Source organism: Artemia sp. Qi Xiang Cuo, chromosome 19 (genome assembly GCF_049724085.1).
Source record: "Artemia sp. Qi Xiang Cuo chromosome 19, ASM4972408v1, whole genome shotgun sequence".
NCBI classification, from domain to species: domain Eukaryota; kingdom Metazoa; phylum Arthropoda; class Branchiopoda; order Anostraca; family Artemiidae; genus Artemia; species Artemia sp. Qi Xiang Cuo.
Genome location: NC_142812.1, coordinates 8,830,514 through 8,851,686, shown reverse-complemented (window position 1 = coordinate 8,851,686; position 21,173 = coordinate 8,830,514). Strand labels below are relative to the sequence as shown.

Below are 21,173 nucleotides of genomic sequence, written 5' to 3'. Positions count from 1 at the left end.
GCATAAGCAGGTATTTCAGGTAAAGATTGAATTGGCTATGCATTATGGATCTGAAGTTTGGGGATACATAGCTGGTGAGATGATGGAGAAGATTCAACTTCAGTATTTTAAGAAAGTTTTAGGTCTACATTTTTTCAACGAATAGTTTAGTATCGAGAGGAGATCTAGGTTTATTTTCTTTAAGAAGTGATAAGCTAGTAGGGATGATAAGACTATGGGAGAAAATCCTGAGCATCCCCAGAGTAATGATAACAAAAGCAGCATATTTGGAAGCTCTGAGGATCCCAAACAGTGATACGTGGCTATCTGAAATAAAGAAGACTATTGGATGGTTTTGGATTTTCAGAGCTATGGAATGGTGGGCTAGGGATTGGATTAAAGGAAGAAGCAGTTGCAATTAGGGTCAGGGAGAGGTTAAGGGACCATGAGTTCCAGGTGTGGCATGCACGAGTGAATGAGACCCGATTACTGGAGCAAAGGCTAAGGAGCAGTGGGGAGAAGAATTGTATTTTAAGGCGGGGCTTCAAAAGAGGCAACAAAAGTTAATTATTTGTGTTAGGTCAGATGGGTTGCCACTAGGTTAGAGAAGGAAGTATCTGGGAGGGGTTAGGCAAGTTTCTGGTCCATACTGCTGTCCCATGTGCGGGATAGAGGAAGATTTGGTTCATTTTGTGGGGAAGTATAGTGAATTAATAGATTTAAGGAAAGAATTGTTTGGGGTTGAGGCTTGGGAGAGAGATGAGAGGATGAATTTATTAGCAAGGAAAGATGTGGGAGGTATAAAGAGATTCGGAAGGTTTCTGACGATGGGTATAGAGCATAGAGAAAGGTTTTTCGAAGATTAGGGGTGAGGGTGATATTTCACTAGCCTAGATTATAGTTTTGGGCCAACTTATGTTTGTATGAAAGTGTCTTTGTTTTTGTGACCACGGCCCTTTGTGTCAATAAATTCTATTCTATTCTATTATTGCAGATTATTTTAATATTGTACATGTAAATTAGTGGTATGTATATGTATGAGTATGTGTATATAGTGCAAGCCAAGCTCATCAGTTTAAACTGCCATATCAGCTAGTTGTGTTTGAATTGCAAAATATGGAGGTTGAGATGTGACATCATTAGACGAAGTTGAATATAGCTTGTCGGTGATTTAATGGTTTTTGCCTTGAGACTCTTCAAAACCCCTCTTTAACCACAGTGACAAAAGCCAGATGGCTATTTAAGTTATTTAACCCTTGGTCATGACAGAACAACAGCTGGACAGCTGAATTTTGACGTGGAACACCTTTCATCCCTAAATGCTCTGATGAAATCGTGGAGACGTGCACAATAAGCAGCCTACCCAGGAATACATCAAACAAACAACAACAAGTTCGATGAATTGGACAGATTCACATATTTAGGTAGTATTATTGGTAAAGACCATGGGCCAAGCGAAAATGTTAATAATAGAATATCCGAGGCTCACGGTGTTTTTCTGTTTGAAAAAAGTTAGGAAGAATAGGAAGACAAGTCTGCAAAATATGATTAGAATATTGGAAGTTAAGGTAATGATAGTCAAGCGTGGGGCTCCGAAAAGGAATATCTATATGTTTTATAATAATAATTGTCTAAGGATTTTTTTTGTCGCCTGACTGACTGACCGCACCTCAAAGAGGTTCAATCCGAATTTTTAGGGCCATAATGAAAAAAAGGTTGGGTTAGCTAGGATATGTTCTTCGGACGAAGGATAACAGATTGCCCATGATATTTGTTTTCGGCCAAACGTTTAGGGCCTAACGAAAAGCAGGTCGTCCCTGAATGTGCAGTGAGGATGTTGTAAGGAACGAATTGTGGGAAATGGAAACCTCTTAAGAGGGTTTAAAGAGGGAGGCTCTGAAAAGATTGGGATAGAGGAGGAGCGTATGTGGCTGTGTTGGCCTCAGGTGCTATAGTAATTATTTGGTGCTATAGTAAAGTATATTATTTATTGGTGCTATAGTAATTTATTTATTACAAGTGACACTTTGGGATAGTGCCAGCCAAGAAGGCCAGAGACATCTAAGTTCTCATTTCAACCGTTTTTTTCATTTTTAGTTTAATAGAATATTTTAATTTTCAATCTTCTAGATACTGATGTGGCAAAATATTTCTTAGGATATTCTTAAGAGAATGTCTTACGTTAATTCTTCTGGTGAGTAGATTAACCTTGCCTCTTATAGGTATTTAGGCCTATGTAAAAAAATATGGATGCTTGAGTTTAACGTAGAAAATTGCAAGATTCTCCACTTTGGAAGAAAAAACCTGCAATGGGATTAGCCTAGGTTACTCAATGTCATCAAATGCTGGTGTGAGACAACCAATTTCCAAGAGTACCTCAAAAAAAGATTTGGTAATTATTTTAGATGAAGATCTTAAATATAACTGCCACACCTGAGCTGCACTAGCAGGGGCTTTCTAAACTCTTGTTATTATCAAGTGCACAATCACCAGGTAACCCAGAACAATCTGTAGGCAATCTCTATGGGAAACATCTAGCAAATTGTGATCCACTTTTTGAAATTTTCTTTTAGTTTTGTATATATTGACTTTTTCAGGATAACAACTAATATATTGAAAAAGAGCATGAAACAAGAACATTGTTATTTTTATTTTATCACCATTTTTTTTTAGAAGTGCTGCTAAGCTGAAATTTTAACATTATTTGGGAATTTAACTAATTTACCCTTCTATTCTTAGAGATGTGAGGGGAGAAGTTATTAGTCAACTACTAGTTGGAAAATAAATTGTTTTCTGGGGCAATGTTTTTTTCCAACTAGTTGGCTAAATTAAGCATTGCTGGGGATAAGCTATTAGTCAACTAGTTAGAAAATAAATTGTCTCCTGGGATAATGTTTGTTTCCTGCTAGTTGGCAGAATTAAGTGTTGCTTGGGAGAAGTTATGGTAAAGTTCTACAAAATCATATTATTGAGTTAGTAATAAACTGAAAACACCATTCTATGCCTTTTTTTTATGGTTATTAAGAATATAATACGTATTTCTATAGGGAATTATTTTCAGCCCCCCCCCCTATATCTGCCAAGTCAGGGTTAGGTTAGGTTAGGTATAGCCTGTATAGGGGGGGGGCTGTAATTGATTTCCGATAGAAATGCGTATTATATTCGTAATCAGCATAAAAAGGCATCAAATGGTGTAGCCTATTCACTTTATTCCTAACTCAATAATATGATTTTGTAGAACTTTACCAAAGTTATTAGTCAACTGGTTGGAAAATAAAAGTTTTGCTGAGGAAATGTTTCTTTTCAACTAGGGATGGGCAAAATTTTCCAACTAGATGGCAAAAATCTTTTTAATTATTAGGAGATTGGAAAGTACCATTTTATATAAGTTTATAAACTAATTTTTTCCAATAGTCAAAGAGTGGATATCCCTTCTTCTAGAGGGTCCTGACCTTTGATGACCTTTAGAAATCTGTTTGTTATAAAGGTGAAACCTTGCTAAATAGATCTTCTGCTTAAATGAAATACAAAAATTTTTTTTTCAACTTCACAACTTTGTTCAATCCCAATTTATAAGGTTTTAAGGGTATGCAAATACAATTCCTAAATTTTGAAAAAAAAAAACACTGATACAGCTTAAAATTCTAGCCTACTCAAATAACAGAAATTGCATTTTTCAAAACTAAATCAAGAGAAAAAGAATCTGATAACTGAAAATTAAGGTAAAATGTTGTTTTTTCAAATTTTCAATAGGTATGACCTGTCATGTAGCACAGAGCCTTAAGCTAGCCTAACATACCAGCTCTAACTTGATAAAGAGGATAATGACCTACAAGCTGCTCAAGTCTGACAACAAAGACAAATGTAATTTATGCTTTAATCCTACTTAAATCATTGGAACTGTGTTCAAAACATAGAGTCAAAATAAAGTAGGGTAAAGGCACCAATGATTCGACAGTGCAATTTTGGAACCACTGTCAAAATGTTCCTTCAAAACGGGATAGCTCTGTTTAGCCATGACTTAGAGCGCCATCTCTTGGAGCCATCATTTTGACGGTGCGAAACGTGGGCACTATATCCGGTACACCCAGATAAGAAAAGAACATTCAATTCGGTCAGTTTCCTGTTTTCAACACGAAAGGAGCTCCCGACAATTTTTCAGGTATGTAATGTTCAAACTGTCATTACTTTGTTATTTATTGCAAGAAAAAGTTGGGATAAGCGCCAATGTGTGGAGATACATCTGATCTTCTCTGAAATGTAGCCACATTAGCTTTTTCTTGATAAAATTAAATAAAAATGCATTGTCTAAACTAGGTTCCAAGTGTCAAAAATTCTTGTTTGATGTAGTGGAATACCAGGCGGACTAAAAATGTTCCTTCAGCCGCATTCAAGCGTAAATATCGGCTTTTATCAAGGGATTTATTTCTTTGGCGAATATCTCGTAGTAACCTTGTCGAAATTTTGGACAGACAGCAACAGGCCCTGTCGAAATATTGGTGATTTTGTTGAAACTTCACTGAACATGTAAAAACGATGAGAAATAATAGGTGTTAAAATTCCAGGATCCACTGATGAAACCATAGGCACCATAGCTGTCAAATTTACGGGTGTTTTCTGCACAACAAGAGATTTTGATGATTATTATTTATAATAATATTTCAGATGAAAGAACATTTAAACAAAAGGTTTTTTTTTTAACTTTGAAGTTTTACTTACAGAGACTGGATTTTTCCATCATTTGAGGAACTGCCGCTTGGCCTCATACCATGCAGGGGCGTAAATTGCTATGGGGCAGGGTAGGGGCATTTGCCCCCCCCCAGATTTTTATAGATTATACCATTATTTATCCTTCATCCAAATAAAAAATACAAATTATATCAAATACATAATCTTATAAAAAATGATGCGTAGGCCTATGTTTTAGACGAAGCTAAGAATCTGCATGTGAAAATAAACTCCACTAAATCAAATAAACTTCTTAAATTTCTAGAAATCCATTCCTGTTTTCCTAGAACCTATCCCTTCTGAAATGCTAGTGAAACAATTTTGTTATACTAAATACTATTTGTATTTAATAATGTATACTAAAATTTGTTGTACTGATTTTGTTATACCAAATACTACATACTTGAAACGATTTTGTTAATTTTATTACTTCTACTTTTTGCATAGTCTTTTATACTTTTATACATTAAATGAAGTTGAAGAAAACAAAGAAAAAAGAATATAAATGTCAAATACACCAGGTTCCGCCCACAAGTATTCCCCAAGTATTTAGACGGGTGTTGAATTGGGTTTCGACTTGCGTCAAAAACAGGTAACTTTTTTGTTGTGTCGAATTTGTAGGTGAAAATGCTCTAATTTCAGAAAATTGGAGTTCTGTACCCTTTCCAGACAAAACTTCAAACTTGTCATCAAACAGTTAGATTCCTAGATGTTTTTTCTACATACTGAAACCCTTTTCAAACCAAAAGTCTTTAAATTAAGACTTCTAGAGTAGAAAAACTGTTTTTTTCCAACAGCTGTCAAATCATTGGTACCTTTACCCTAGCAGAGAGTAAGGAGCAATATGGCAGGTGGCACAATAATTTAGCTAGGATGAAAGTGAAAATGTCATTTGATGCCTTTTCTTATGCTCTTTCATAATACAATAATTACTTCTGGGTAAATTTTTGGCAAATCATATTATTGACTTACAAATAAAGTGAATATACTGCTTGATGTCTTTTTTATGCTCTTTAAAAATATAATAATCACTTCTATTAAAAATTCAACTATATGCCCTTTTTGAGCTCTTGAAAATGACAAAAATATAAAAACCTAACCAACCTGATAATTTCAATTTGAATTTAAAATATTTTATGTTGGTAATGCACCTTGTGGGATATTTTGCTACACCATCATCTGTCAGATTTATTATTTTCAGATTTATTATTTATTATATTTATTATTTATTAGTTTTGTCACATTCTTGAACATTTTTGAATGCATTCTTGAACATTTAGCATTAAGGAAGGAGAAAATGGCATGATATTGCAAAATTTATTGTAACAATTTTCATTTATCCAACTTAATTATGGAAAGTCAGTGCTTGTGGATTAATAAAAGGATTTATTATGAAACAGTAAGTTTAAAACAGATGTTTTAAGCCTTTTTACACGCTATATATTTTTATATTTTTGTCATTTTCAAGAGCTTGAACTTGAATTTCTGATAGAAGTGATTATTATATTCATAAAGAGCATAAAAAAAGGCATCAAGTGATATATTCACTTTATTTGTAAGTCAATAATATGATTTGTGAAAAATTTACCTGCTTCTGTTGTAAGTTGCATCTTGAGCTCTTAAAAGGACCCAAAGGTATTTTTTTTATATGAATTATGAAAGAGCATAACAAAAGCATCAAATTATGCTTTCACTTTCATCCTAGCTAAATTGTATGGTCCACTGCAAAGATACCATGAAATTTACCCATCCCCCAGTCCCTGATGTACAAATATATACCCTGAATTGTCAATGGCAAAGTTTCAAATTGCAAAATTCAGTGCTATTTTTGTTGATGGCATTTGAAAAACTTGAAAAGTTAGGAAAACAGTTTATATTTGAGTTGACCAACAAATGAGATTTGAATTGTTATAAATAAGTATTCTTTGAATATACTAGCCTTGAATAACTTATTTATAAGCTAGTGATATGTTTTTAACAACTTTTCAACAACTTAACTACTGTTGATAACTTGTTTGTGTGGTTACAAAAATGAAATACCTTTGGGTCCCCTTTAAGGGCTCAAGATGCAATTTGCAACAGAAGCAATTATTGTATTATGAAAGAGCATAAAAAAGGCATCAAATAACGTTTTCACTTTCATCCTTGCTAAATTATTGTGCCACCTGCAAATTTACCCAAAACTCTTAAAAAGCAGAATTTTGAAACCAATAGACAGGGGCAAAACTCCAGGATTTTTATTGGGGGGGGGGGCAAGAGGGGTCCATATCTGGATACTCAAAGGGCGTGGAATGTATAATATTTTTTCCTCCACATTTGGGGGGGGCAAGTGCCCCCCTTGCCACCCCCAAATGAAGCCCCTGCCAATAGATGTATCAAAAGAATTGGCTTGTAATGCTGATTCCAAGTATGTAAGTTTCATTAAGTTTAGTGTTACCCATCAAAGGCTATAAGCCTGTGAAAATTTGCCTGATTTTTGAAAAAGGGGAAACACCTAAAAGCTAAAAAATCTTAATGGAAATCACACCATCATATTCAACATATTAGAGAAACCTACCATAAAGGTTTCAAGCCCCTTTCCACTAAAATGTGGAATTTTGTATTTTTTGCCAGAAGAAAGATGACAAATGCATATTTATTTATTTTTCCAGTGGTTGTCATATCAACCCAATGGTTCTACAGTATTGGAAGAGGGCTCATACACTAGAACTGTTGGAAACTAAAAGTTCTAGTGCCCTTTTTAAGCGACCGAAAAGATTGGATGGCATCTAGGCCCCCTCTGCCCCAAAATCAAATTTTTTTTTTAGATAGTCATTTTGTTCAACATAGTTGACAGACCAAATAACTATGCCTTTGGAGATAACATGACCCCAACAGCCCCTGGAGAAAGATCTTTAAGTTATAAAATTTGCCCATTGCTTATGTGTAGTGTTTGTTATTGGGAAGAATGCTTACATTTTTTTTTAGTGTGAGGGGATTAATTTTCTGCTGGGGGGATTTTCCATGGGGATGGAAATTTCTAGGAGATGAAATTATCAGGGGAAATTTGACACTGGAGGTATTTGCCAGAATTCTTATACAAAATTCTTTTTATATGTTTTGTTTTCACTTTGCTGACTCAATTTTATGCATGGAGATATTAAGGGTAATTGTCTAGGGGTAAATTTTCACTAAGATTAGATTGTCCAGAGAATATTTCTTTGGGGAGGGGGATCATGGAGGTGGAGCCAGATTTCCTGGCATTGTTTAAAACTAACAATCAGAAATTAACAAGAAATATTTTTTTTTTCCAACTGAAAGTAAGGAGCAACATTAAAACTTAAAAAGAACATATACTATTATATATATGAGGGGATTTGCCCCCTCCTCAACATCCTGCTCTTTATGCTAAAGTATGCATTTTCTAAGAACAACTTCTGAAACACAAGGGTCATTAATTAGAATAATAAGAAGCTTTTTTAAAAGTACCAAAAAAATTAGTGTGAAGAGTATGGCATTGATGAGGGTTGCAACCCCCCCTCATATATGTAGTAAATTCTATTTGTTTTAAGTTTTAATGTTGCTCCCTACTTTTACTCAAAAAACTTGTTTTTTTTATTTAATTTTTTGAACAAAAATCAAATACAAAATAGAAAAAATAGTTTTAGCTAGTATTTATCTTTCTTTTCCTAAATAATCTCAATTTGGTGTGTTTAAGAAGGGTCACTTTTAAGACAGTTAGGTAAAATTCAACAGAAGGTATAGTAAATACTTGTTACATAGCCTAGGAGAAATATTTGATGAAAATAAAATAGCCTATTCTTAAATTTTTAGCTCAGCAACTTTCCAAGATTATAGAAAAATACTTAAATTAAAGTTGTATTCATTTTTTTTCTAGAATTGTGAAAACCACCTTACCTACTCTTACTATTCAAGAGAAGCACACTCTAAGCAAAGCTTTTTTTTTTATCAGAGTAAAGACATTTGAAGAGCAGATGTCTTATATTTAATCAAATATATTGTATTTTATATATATTAATATACTATATTTTAGATATAAATATATTATATTATAATTAAATTTAATTTAATGTCTTTTATATTTAATCAAATTTTAATATTTAATCAAACTTGTATGGCAAGTCAAAGGAAAAGAATTACCCACCCTTAGTACTATAGCCTCTATTATTTGTTAAATGATTTAATATACCACACTGCCTTTCTATCTATAATTGTGATGAAATGACAAAAGATACTAGCAGGTAAAACTTTGGCCCAGATACTACATAAGTCCAACTATTCTAGGTTGATGTCCAGAAGCCTCTATCCCTGAAAAAGAAACAAAACTTCAGACTAAACATTAACATATATAAGAACATAATTTATCTTCTCATGATATTCTAACAAAAAGCTTTTCATTAAAAATATTATTTGCAACCTAGGCTGATCCGAGGCGCCATTTCAGCCAAACCTTAGGGTGGGCAAGCAATCGACATGGGCCCCGAAGCAGGCTTGTATAAAAAAAATTGCCTCTAGCTTTATCCAAAAAAAACTGCCTTCCGTGGGAGTTACCACAAAAATTAAGGATATTCTCTCAATTGCTTTCCCTTTCCTTCTTTCGCTCTTATGCCATAGGTTCGGAAAAGACCAGATATCTGAAGAAAGCGGAAACGGTATGTGCGATGTTAAAAAAACTGCCTTCTTCGATTTAACAGCAGGCGGGCTTTTCAGTAAAACTATTTAGCCCTTTTCCTTTTGCTTCACTCTGTGGGCTACAGAGCTACTGGCTTGATTGCCTCATATTTATTAGATATATTCAGATATCTTTCAGCAGATCTTTCGACTCTAGGAGTTCAAATATAAGATGATAGATGTTGATTTCTATGCTCTGTGTGCAGGTATAGTTGGCTAGGCTCTTGGCTGATAGTGGGATTTTGTGGTGTTTTAAGTATTTTAACAGTTTAGAAAGCAAGGTATGTTTTGCAGACGTCAGCATATTACATTCGAATAGGCAATGGTTAATTGTTTCATTATTCATATTATAATGCCTGCAAAGAGGGGACAGGGGAATTGAACCACTTGAACTAGAAAGCTTATATGAGAATGCAAGGAAATTTCGTCCATTTGTTCCAGAACGAATTCTATGATAAATTTTAGAAAGATGCTTATTGGGAAAGGGGGAAAGGATAGGATTAATCTTATTAAAATTAATATCTGATAGCCTCCATCGGTAAATATCTCTAATTGGGATTGGTCTCCCACTTGGCTGGTCAATATTTATAGCATTGTTTGCTATTTCATCAACCTGATGATTACCACTTATGCCAGAGTGGCTAGGAATGTACTGAAAGTAAGTTTTTATGCCATTTGAAGCAAGATTATCAATAATACTGAGACAATGATAAGTTTCAATGTCCAACTTATATTGAGGAGCTGAGGCCAGCAACTCAAGGCTTGATAAAGAGTCAGAATAGATGATAATATTATTCGAATTTTCAATCAAAGATTGGTTTTGCTTAAGGTGTTCTAATGCCATGATTATGGCATTTAACTCAGCAGACATTATTGATAAATTATTAAATAATCTCTCGCCCATTGCAATTTTCAGGTGAGGAAGGAAAACACCACTTGCAACCTTCTCTTTCATTTTTGACCCATCAACAAATATTTGGAAGTGATTTTTATAGGTAATTGTATTAAGTTCTGCAAATTTTTTCTGAACAAAAGCAATTGGGGTTAAATCTTTATTCCATTTTGAAAATTCAGTATTTATTATGGGAAATGACCAATTCCATGGAGGGGATTGGGGGAAAGTAGGTGCAATAGACTTTGCTGGTGCAGGGAACTTCTTTTGAATATTGGCATACTCATCTGCAATACCTCTATACATGGCTGGATTTCTTAACCAATTATGTAATGTGTGTGAGCTATTTGATTCAATTTTTGTAAGATGTTTTATCAAGAGAAAGCTACGTCTCTCCCTTATTGTTGTTAATCCACTCTCCATAAGCAGAAACTTCGTGCTTGTGGGTTTCCTAAGACCAAATATGAGACGTATTATATCATTTTGTGTTGTTTCAATTTTTTGCATCTGGGTCTTTGCACAAGCACCATAGACAATGAGCCCATAATCAATATGGGGTCTTATATGTGATTTATAAAATTGGAGTAAAGTTTTCTCCTTACAACCCCAGGGTGTGGAAAGAAGTCTTTTTATTATATTTGCTTTTCTATAGTATTTTTTTATTGTGTTTGAAATGTGGAGGTGGAAATTGAGTTTTTGGTCAAGCATAAGACCTAGGTAATTAATATTATTATCTTCTGGAATAGTTGTTTTATTTAGAGTTAGTTTTGCATTAACATGTTTTCGCTTCCGGTGAAATTGAATTATTTTTGACTTGGTGGGTGCAATGGGTAAATCTGAATGTTGAGAGAATTTTTCAAACTGGAAAAGTGACTTTTGCAGATTTGACTGTGCTATCTGAGAGGTGTTGCCAGATGACCATAGCACCAGATCATCAGCATATTGTAGATTCGTGTGGAGTAGGTTCATGTCCCAGAGATATAGGGCAAATAGGAGGCAACTGAGGACTGCTCCCTGAGGTAGGCCTTTGGATATTGTCTTTTGGGGTGAAGAGGCTGAACCAACACAGACAATGAAACTTCGCACTTCTATGAAGGATTTAATAAAGGATACTAGCTTAGGAGGTACTCCAAGGTTTGCAAGTTTATTTAAAAGGATTTGGTGGTTCACATTGTCATATGCTCCTTCAAAATCTAGGAAAGCTGCCACTCGGATATTATTTTTTGAGAAAGATTCATTTATTGCATTTGTTAGCAAAATGAAAGCATCTGTTGAGGAGTGGTATTTCCTGAATCCAGTTTGAGTGTGTGGGATCATGTTATTTTTCTCAACAAACCAGAGGAGTCTGTGATAAATCATTTTCTCCATTATTTTCCCCATCACAGGTGTAATCATTATGGGCCTATAAGACTCAGGGTTATCTTTTGGTTTATTTTTCTTTAGGATTGGTAGGAGGGACGAGCATTTCCATATATTGGGGAACCTAGAAGATGCCCAAGCGTGATTATAACAATTTAGCAGCTCTTGTTTGTATGAAGGTGTGAGATTCTTTATCCATGTAGGGTGTATATTGTCATAACAGCTGCTAGTTTTGGACCTAATATGATGTATTGCATTATTCAATTCCTGGATTGAAAATGGATTAGTTATGTACTCGGATCCAGGGCGCGGTTAGTAACTAGGGTTCATAGGAATTGTGGACAGTTTGCTGTGATTATTTGATGTTAGCTTATTAACAAAAAGAGTTGCAAATAGGTTAGCCTTTTCAATATCGTTGTCATAATGGGTATTATTATGTAAAAGCTCATACAGGAGTGGGTTGGGAGAAGTCTTTTTCCCACAGATGTGGCTTATGACTTTATGTATAATTGGCTCATGCGTTTCTCTGGAGAGATTATTTGCAAAATTATTCCAGTATTTATATTTAGCATCTATTATAGTCCTTTTTAGATTAGATTCTGCTTGTAATTTTTTTAAATATGTAGTAGGTGTTGGTTTTTTTATGAATTCTGTCCTAGCTGCCTTTTTTATCCTCCATTTATTTAGGCACTCATTTGTCCACCATGCTTTAGGAATTTGTTTAGGGAATGTTTTCTTAGGTGTTTTCCTGCGGATAGCATGATTAGCAGTATTTATTAGTAAAGATGTCAAGGCTTCAGCATGTGTGTCAACTGTTGTGTTAGAAATGCATGAACTTTGGGTGAAACTTGTAATTTCATCATTTAGCTTATTTTGGAAAATAGACCAATTTGCTTTAGTGTTGATATATTTGGAGGTATGAGTTGAAGTTTCAGCAGGTTCATTAAGGGAGCAAAATATAGCAAAGTGGTCTGTACATAGACTATCAATTTTATTTATGTAAATTTTGTTCAAAAAATTTAAAGACACAATTCGTAGGTCAATTGTGGAGAATTTGCCACTTTTGGGGTTAAAATATGTATTCAGGTTTGGAGGGGTAGCAACAGATAATTCATTATTGTTTGAAGTCATTTGCTCAATAAATTTACCAGCTTTATTTGCTGGTTTATTCCCCCACAACAGGCTGTGGGCATTGAAATCACCACAAATAATGATATTTTTTAACATATTAGAATTATTTATATAGTTAAAGAAATCCTTGGCATCTGTAATTTGGCCATTAGGGTTATAAAAGCTTATTATGTAGGTTTTTAAATTATTCAGCCAAACACTTATACCAATTACATCAACATCATTTTCAAAATCTGGAAATTTGATGCCACAAAATTTTATATTATTATTAACTAATAAAGCTACCCCACCTCCTTTACTCTCTGAAGATCTATCCTTTCTCAGGATAGTATATCCCAGAGACTTAATTTGTTGATTTTGGGTTAAATGAGTTTCCTGTAGGCAAGCAATATTAATGGAATTATTATTCATACATGATATTATTTCATTTAGCTTATTATCTTAGAGTGATATTAAATTAAATTGTATTATTTATAAATTTTGTGTTGTTGATTTATTCTTCATATGACTGTGTATCAATGTTCAGCTTTGTTAAAAGTAAAGCAAGATCTTTTTTTGCTTGAATGAGCATATCATCTGGGATGTAGATTTTTGCCAATTCTGCAATAGTTTTTGTTTTCTGTAGTTGATGTATGTTCATGGCCTGAACTGCATTACAGTTTAGAATGAATAAGCATATATTTGGGGATTGCATTTTTGGTAGTGCATCCTTTTTGTTGGTTAAGGGATTGATTCCTGGTAGTTTTTCTGGGTTGTTTTTTGTTGGGAGGGAGGGCCAGGCTGGCCTCATCTCACCGGAAAACGAGGCTTGCTGGCTTGGTGATTCCTTCTGATAGGGATTTGAGCTAGGGTGCTTAGAAGATATTGTTTTATATGGGGTACTTGATGCATTTGGTGCATTTGACTTGGGGGTTTTGGTTGGTTTCATTACAGGCTTTATTTGGTATTGTTTGGCAGCATTTTCTTCCATCGCTGCGAAGGGGTATGGGATGACCTTCTCTGTTGATATTTGGAGTGTTAGAGCTCTTTTCTTGTCTGCAGGGCATAATGATTTATTTGTAGATTCATGAGGGCCTTTGCAATTAATTCATGTAGGCTGAGTGTTGTTGCAAGTTGTCAGCTCTTTAGGATGGAAAGATTTACAATTACTACACTCTTGGAGAATTTCATTGCATTTGTTTGTCGTGTGTCCCAGTTTGAAACACTTCTGACTCTGAATAGGCTTAGGTTTGTATTCCTTGTGTGGTTTGATTTGCCCAAATAGGAATAATTTTTCTGGGATATCAATTTTATCCTTTAGTGTGAATAAGAAGGATCTACTAGTTTTTCGGCCAGTAGAGTTAGGTTTTCCAAGTTGGGTAACATCCTCAACTGGGATTGTGTTACCAGCCCTATCTGAGAGGCCTTCTTTTAACTCCTGAGTAGATATCTCTGGGGGAACATTATAAACTACAATTTTTGTTGGTGATTGTTTTGGGTTCCAATTAGATGCAATAATTGGGATATTCAGAAGGGATTTAAGGTTAATTACTGTATCTGCTGATTTCTGATCTTCTACAGCTATTAGAAGAGATCCATCACGGTTAATGTTAAGAGAGAACATTGATTTTAGCAATTTAAAAATTGCAACTCTTATTGCAGTGATCATTTTTATTTCAAAGGGGGTAGTGGGAGTAATTTTAAGGTAAATTCCTAAGTTTTTGGAGGGAGGATCTTGGGCAGGGAGAGGGAAAATGCTTTTAATTGGGGAGATTTTTTCCTTTTTTTAGAGCTTCTAGAAAGGACCTCTTGAAACCCATTATCATCATTTATGGTTTCATTAGGACCTACAGTTATCATTGTCCTATTCTCCGAATTGGAGCTATCATTAGAACTTTCAGATAATGTGCTTGACCAGCCAGGATGGGTATCTTGCACTATTGAATTTGTTGTGGGATCTGGGGGACGTTTTTTTTTGGAGGAATTCTTAAAATTGCCTATTGGAAAAATCTTTGAACACAAATATAAAACTAAAACAAGAAGGGAAAATAGATGATATCAAACCGTCTGCACTATACTATGGGGAGGATAAACACCACAGTATAGCCCTGAGGATGACTTGAGCAGGATAGGTTTGGTACAACTGCTGATTAGAAGCGATAATAATCACAAGAAAATATTTTTCGATTTTCTTATAAGGTTGCTGTTGCTGTTGTGTTATAAGGTTAAGATTCCCAAACTGCCGTTTGGGAATCTTCCACTTTTCAAAACCTATAACTTGACAAAAGCCGAACCTCTGTAGAAACTCACGCTTTGACTAAAGTATATTCTGTAGCCGAATTATTCAGCTCGCTGCTTACAGTAAATACTTTAGTCCAAGTCAGAGTCATGCTCCGGCTATGACGATGCAAAACTTTGCTTGATCAAGTATATTTACAAAATCAAAAAATACAACAAAATTTTGAAACAGATCAGTGAACACTCAAGGCAACAAGGGGAACCGTCGTGGTTTCATCTTCACAAAGTCGTCAACAAGCTGGTCAAAATCCAAGTTTTTAGCTAAATTCTTTTGTGCAAAGATCAAAAGCAGGTGACTAAGACGATCGTCCCCTGTGGCTGAGCGTAGATAGTTCTTCACTATTTCCAGTCCAGAATACAAGCGTACATTACTGGCTATCGTGACAGGAAGTGTGGCAGCAATATGAAGAACTTTGATAATTTCTGAATAAGCCACTGGAAGTGTCTTGATATTATTGATGACGTCCATGAAGTTCTTTGGCTTTTCCTCCTCCTTGAGCAAAAACCACTTGGCAATACCAGCTTGGGCCTCAAGATGAATCTGGTCAATGTCCATTTCAGAATAAAGTTCAGAGAATTGCTTGAGGAGCCCTGCATCCATGAACTTGGTAGAGCTGGGGTCTAGAGCTTCGAGTGTGCTGAGCACTGGAAGGTTATCTGTAAGCCGTCTGTCGTATTCCGCAATCAGATGATCTACAGTCTCCAGGTATTCTCTTTTCAGTTCTTCCGCTAGAGTTGGAGGTCTATTGTCGGATTCAACATAGTTTTTTCCTAACGTCGAAGTGTTCATGAATTCTTTTAGGTGTTTGATGATTTTTTGGGCTCTTCTAGGTCGTCCCTTCTGACCCACAGAGGAGGATCCGGTCGCGGGTCCATTCACGTCAGGTACTTCAATTTCAAGACCTTCAGCAAACTCTTTTGTCTTCTCCAAAAGCGATGCAAATGAAGTGTCAGAGCGCAGTTCAGCTATTTCCTTCCTTGTTGCTTCAATCATGATGCGGGAACTAGATATTACCAGATCAACTGCCTGAAGCTGCTCAGAAAGGGAGTTTATTGCCCTCAGAATTGCTTCCATATAGAGCAACTGGAATATAACTGTGAAAGATTCCATTTTTCTCTGGAGCCCAGCTGCTTCTGCTCGAGCTTCACTATCAGCTCCCTCACTGACTGCAGACAGTACAACCAGAACACATTCATATCAGAGTCTTATCTTCGATATTGATTGATACCAGTATGACCATCTTGTCGCAGCACTCCTTTCTAATTCCAGGACTGGCAGTTGAGTAGCCTTTTGGGACTCTAGCCTTTTGGAAAAAGGCATCGAGTGGTATGTTTACTTTATTCGTAAGTCAATAATATGATTTGTGAAAAATTTACCTATACACACACACACACATATATATATATATATATATATATATATATATATATATATATATATATATATATATATATATATATATATATATATATATATATATATATATATATATATATATATATATATATATATATATTATATATATATATATATATATATATCATTGAGCTATATCACCTAACATTAAATTTTTACTTACTTAAGTTTCTATATATATATATATATATATATATATATATATATATATATATATATATATATATATTATATGTCAAACATTAAATTTTTACTTACTTAAGTTTCTCTCAGCTCCTTTCCCGTGATGAAAATTTTCAAACTGAAGGAGTGTACCCCGGGTGTTTGACAACTTGGCTTTAGTTTTGATTTCAGACCATCAACAATCGAAAGGTTTCATTTTGTTATCTTTTCATTGAGATTTTTGTGTGACGTTCGGAAGCCGGAAGTAAGTTTATATGAAAAAGGCGACAGCTTGTCCTTTATCTTGCTGTGCCGAGTAAAAATCAGGGCAATAATACCATTTATAGGTGAAAGAATTTTGAAGGCATTTTCAGAAAGTTTGCTTCAGGGAAGAGCAAGCAACCCCGGAAAATAAATACAGAGCTTAAAAAATTAGTAGATATAAGTCTTAGCACTCTTTTGGTGATGAATGACATTTTTTTTATGAAAGTAATTTGTTTTACGTAATAATTTTGGAAAATGTGTCTACTTTATGTCCCAAATGTGTCCATTTTTTGCCCTATTATGTCATTATGTCCAGGCACATAGAAATATGTCCTTTGGACATAAAATATGTCCAGTTGGCAACCCTGTACACGACCCAGTTGCACTATTAATCTCACTATTATCTAAGTTAATCTACATATAAATGTAGTAGTTTCAAAATTTTGACTAATTGCTAATTGTAATTTTGTTCCTCTATATTTTGTAAAAGAGAAAAAGGCCTTTTTGGGAGGAAGCTTGGGCCCCCCAGAAAAATTAGGGTGGGCAATGCCCCCCCCCCCCAAATGGCGCCCCTGAGGCTGATACAGTTAAAATTAATGAAAATAAGAATAAATAAAAGTTTACAGCCAGTTATGATACGTTTAGCTAAGTCCTGATAAGTGCAAGGCTGGATAAATAATGATTAGTCCTAATCAGACCCTGCATTAAAAAGGCCCTGCATTACCATCAAACTGAACCAAAAAAATTTAAATTTAAAGCAAATTGTTTTTGATGATAAGGGATAAATTTTGAGTTATTCAAACAATTAAAATATATTTATTTTAAATTTGTATTCGTGGATGGGGTTTGCTAATATGCTTAATATTAGGCTATATAAAATATACTTTATAATATAGAAAACTGATACCTCTAAATGTTCATGTCTAATTAATTGAATTTAATCAGGATAGTCCTGTATTTGCACTATGTAAGTGAACTACTTTGTGTTCATAAGCTACTATGCAGGCATATTTTATTTAAGTATTTATACATAGAGAGGGGCCCAGAAAAAATACAATCAAGCCCTGCACCTATTCAATCCAGTTCTGGATAAGAGTCAACTTGCTCTTTTGCATTTTGTGTAAATTGTTTTGCAAATTGTAAATTGTTTTTGCAATTGTAATTTTCAAATTGTTTTGCAAATATGTTTTGTAAATTGTGTTGCAGCTTGGTCTTTTGCATTTTGTGTAAATTGTGTAATTGTCTGAAGTTTACCAAATGCCAGGCAAACTGATATTTTATTTTGTTTTTTTTTCTGTTGATGTTTCTGACAAAAAAGAGCAAAAACAATACAGTAAGCCAAATTACACTGCTAAGGTCATAGTTGGATGATAGTTGGTAAAAGCCAAAGGGAATGTACTCTTGATATCTTAACTTGTGTTACGAAAAAACCAAAAAGAAGCACAAAACAATTCCTATTTTCTAGCTTTGGAGACTCTTCTACAAATTACTCATCTTTTTACTTGATGAATCATCTTTTTACTCAATTCAATTTAATAAATTATGCTACAATAATTACATAAATGCACTTAGGCGCTACAGGTCCTAAGAAGCATAGCTTGTGGAGAACCTTGTATCAATCAAAAAATCGACACAAAAAAAAAATCAGGGAAGGAAAAAAAAACAACAATGTCTCGAAAATACAACCACAAGAAAAAAAAAAAAAAAAAAACAAAACAAAACTGCAACACAATAACCTTAGACTTCACTTTCTCCCAATTGAAAATTTCATGTAATTTATTTAAATTCTAAACCGTTAATAAAAATATTAGATAACGGAATTCTAATTTGATCTAACATAATAAGAGAAGAAAAAAGAAAAGAAGAGAAAACTGGATAGTGCAAAGCTGAAAAAACAAAATAGGTGAAGCAAAATTAATAAATAAATAAAGAAAACAAAAATTCTTGAAGCCTTAGAGAATATGTTTCTGCAAAAGGAACAAGAGTTTTTAATAAGAGAAAGTTCATTGGGAATAGAGTTCCAAAGAGCAATTGGTCAATAAATTGGTGACCTCTGAGCTGCTGAGGATACCATTTTAGGCAGCCAAAATTGGTGAACAGAGCTCCAAAGCAAAGTCTGGCACTTATGTGTTGATGCTCAGTCAAAGTTTGGTGTTTGGATATGATGTTTGGTGGAAGCAAGAAATTGAAGGCTCCATGAGCTAGTTTTAAGTTCTGCTTGGCATCTAGATAACCACATCACATCTGAGGCATCTATACCTGTATCACTGTAAAGATCAGTTGTAGGATAGAGTCGGGAAGGCGAAAAGTTGCTTTCACTGCTCTATTCTGTGTTGTTTTATACAATGTGTCCCTAGAAACCTTACCCCTCTTACTACTATTTAATGCTTTTATGTAAGGGGTGGTTGTATAAACTTTGGAGGTAGTTCATTTGACTTGAAATTTAAGTTCTAGCTATAATTTAAACAGTCAAAAGTGATCGGAGGGTATTGCCTCATACAGTACTCAAAGGGTAAAATTTTATGTGTAGTAATTCTTAAACTTGTAGGAAAATTAACTTTTCATTTTATGTCAGCGAAATAAATGTCTTCATATATGTGTATATTTTGTTTGCTTAAGTTTTGGGTCTAAGTTGAAAAGTTGGTTTCTCAGGTTAAATTAACATAAGCATTGCTTGGCTGTTTTTGTTGCATGTAACCTGTTTATTCCATTTTCTTCATGCAGGGGTAAGCTCCTTTGTCTCAAGCAGGGCTTTGGATTCAATTATAAGTTGAATACAATTCCAACTCGGACTCCAGACAATTGACTCCAACTTTGACTGTAGAAAAATATGGTACCAACTTTGACTCCAACTCCAAGCTGTAATACTTCCCTTTTTGCCAAGACCCCTTTTCTACCTTGAAAGCTTAAACTGCAACTGTTAACTACTTGTTTATTACAGACGATGCATTATGAAATGGGAGAGCTGGGCATATAAGTGTGTCCCCTCGCCCAGAACATACATTCAGATATGGTATTAATGTGATAGCAGTGTAGCAAAACTGGGATTTATTCATATTTCTTTTTGCACTAAAAGGATGCTATTTTAATCGTTTTTACCATATCTTTCTTTCTATTTTTATTACCTATGTTTTGAATTTTAGGTCAAATCCAGAATAGAAGACCTTGGTCTATAGCTCGAGTTAACGACACATTTTGGGGATTTGTTGATGCAGTACTCCTGTTGTAAGTAACTCCAAATTTCAAAATATATATACATATATATTTCTTTTGTTTCTATTTTTTCAAGCTAGATATTTAGTTGCATATGTTTAGTTCACAGATGTTTAGTCCACATCATTGAAGGCTTTAAGCTTCTTTTCTAGTATATATATATATATATATATATATATATATATATATATATATATATATATATATATATATATATATATATATATATATATATATATATATATATATATATATATATATATATATATATATATATATATATATATATATATATATATATATATATATATGTATATATATATATATGTATATATATATATATATATATATATATATATATATACATATATATATATATATATATATATATATATATATACATATATATATATATATATATATATATATATATATATATATATATATATATAAATATATATATATATATATATATATATATATATATATATATATATATATATACATATACATATGTATATATATATACGAGACTAAACATTACATTAAATAATGGCACTAAAATAAAACAGAAGGACAAGAAGAAAGAAATAATAAAAAAAAAAAATATAGCATGCCAATCAAAATCAATGAATTAAACGAATTGAAAAGCAAAGAAGAGGGAAAAAAGAGAAGGGAGGGGAGAACTAACTCTCCAGGCATAAAAAGGGGTTTGTTAGCTTTTTTTTTTAAATTGTCCATAAGAATGACATAGCCAAATTTTAACTGGTAGGGAATTCCATATGGAGGCACAAGATAAAACTGGATTAAAATCTGATCTTATGGCTTTAGTTTTATGAATGAAAATATCAATGTCATTTCTGAGAGAAAAAGAAACACAAGATTCCTTTTATAGTTTAGAATTTAAAAGATATAATTGTTTGAAGAAGTTAGAGAGGAATCTATGAAAATACTTAAAAATGAAACAAGAGGAAAGAAAGATGTATGTGGATTGACCATTCAATAAATTCATGCTGAGCTGGGCTGTCAACTCAGATGTTAATTTAATTGCTCTGTTATATCATAGGCAGCATAATAGCG

At 33.7% G+C, this 21,173-nt stretch overlaps 1 protein-coding gene across 1 annotated transcript in view; it reads left to right on the top strand.

Annotated features, from left to right (window-relative positions):
- Positions 1-2,047: 2,047 nt before the first annotated feature.
- The window catches only part of LOC148940465 (selenoprotein K-like), a 38,228-nt gene continuing 19,102 nt past the window's right edge, over positions 2,048-21,173 (top strand). The window contains exons 1-2 of the mRNA XM_089105307.1: positions 2,048-2,173; positions 20,024-20,105. Coding sequence (XP_088961433.1) covers positions 2,152-2,173; positions 20,024-20,105 — 104 coding nt within the window. The 5' untranslated portion in view covers positions 2,048-2,151. The remainder of the gene's footprint in view (positions 2,174-20,023; positions 20,106-21,173) is intronic.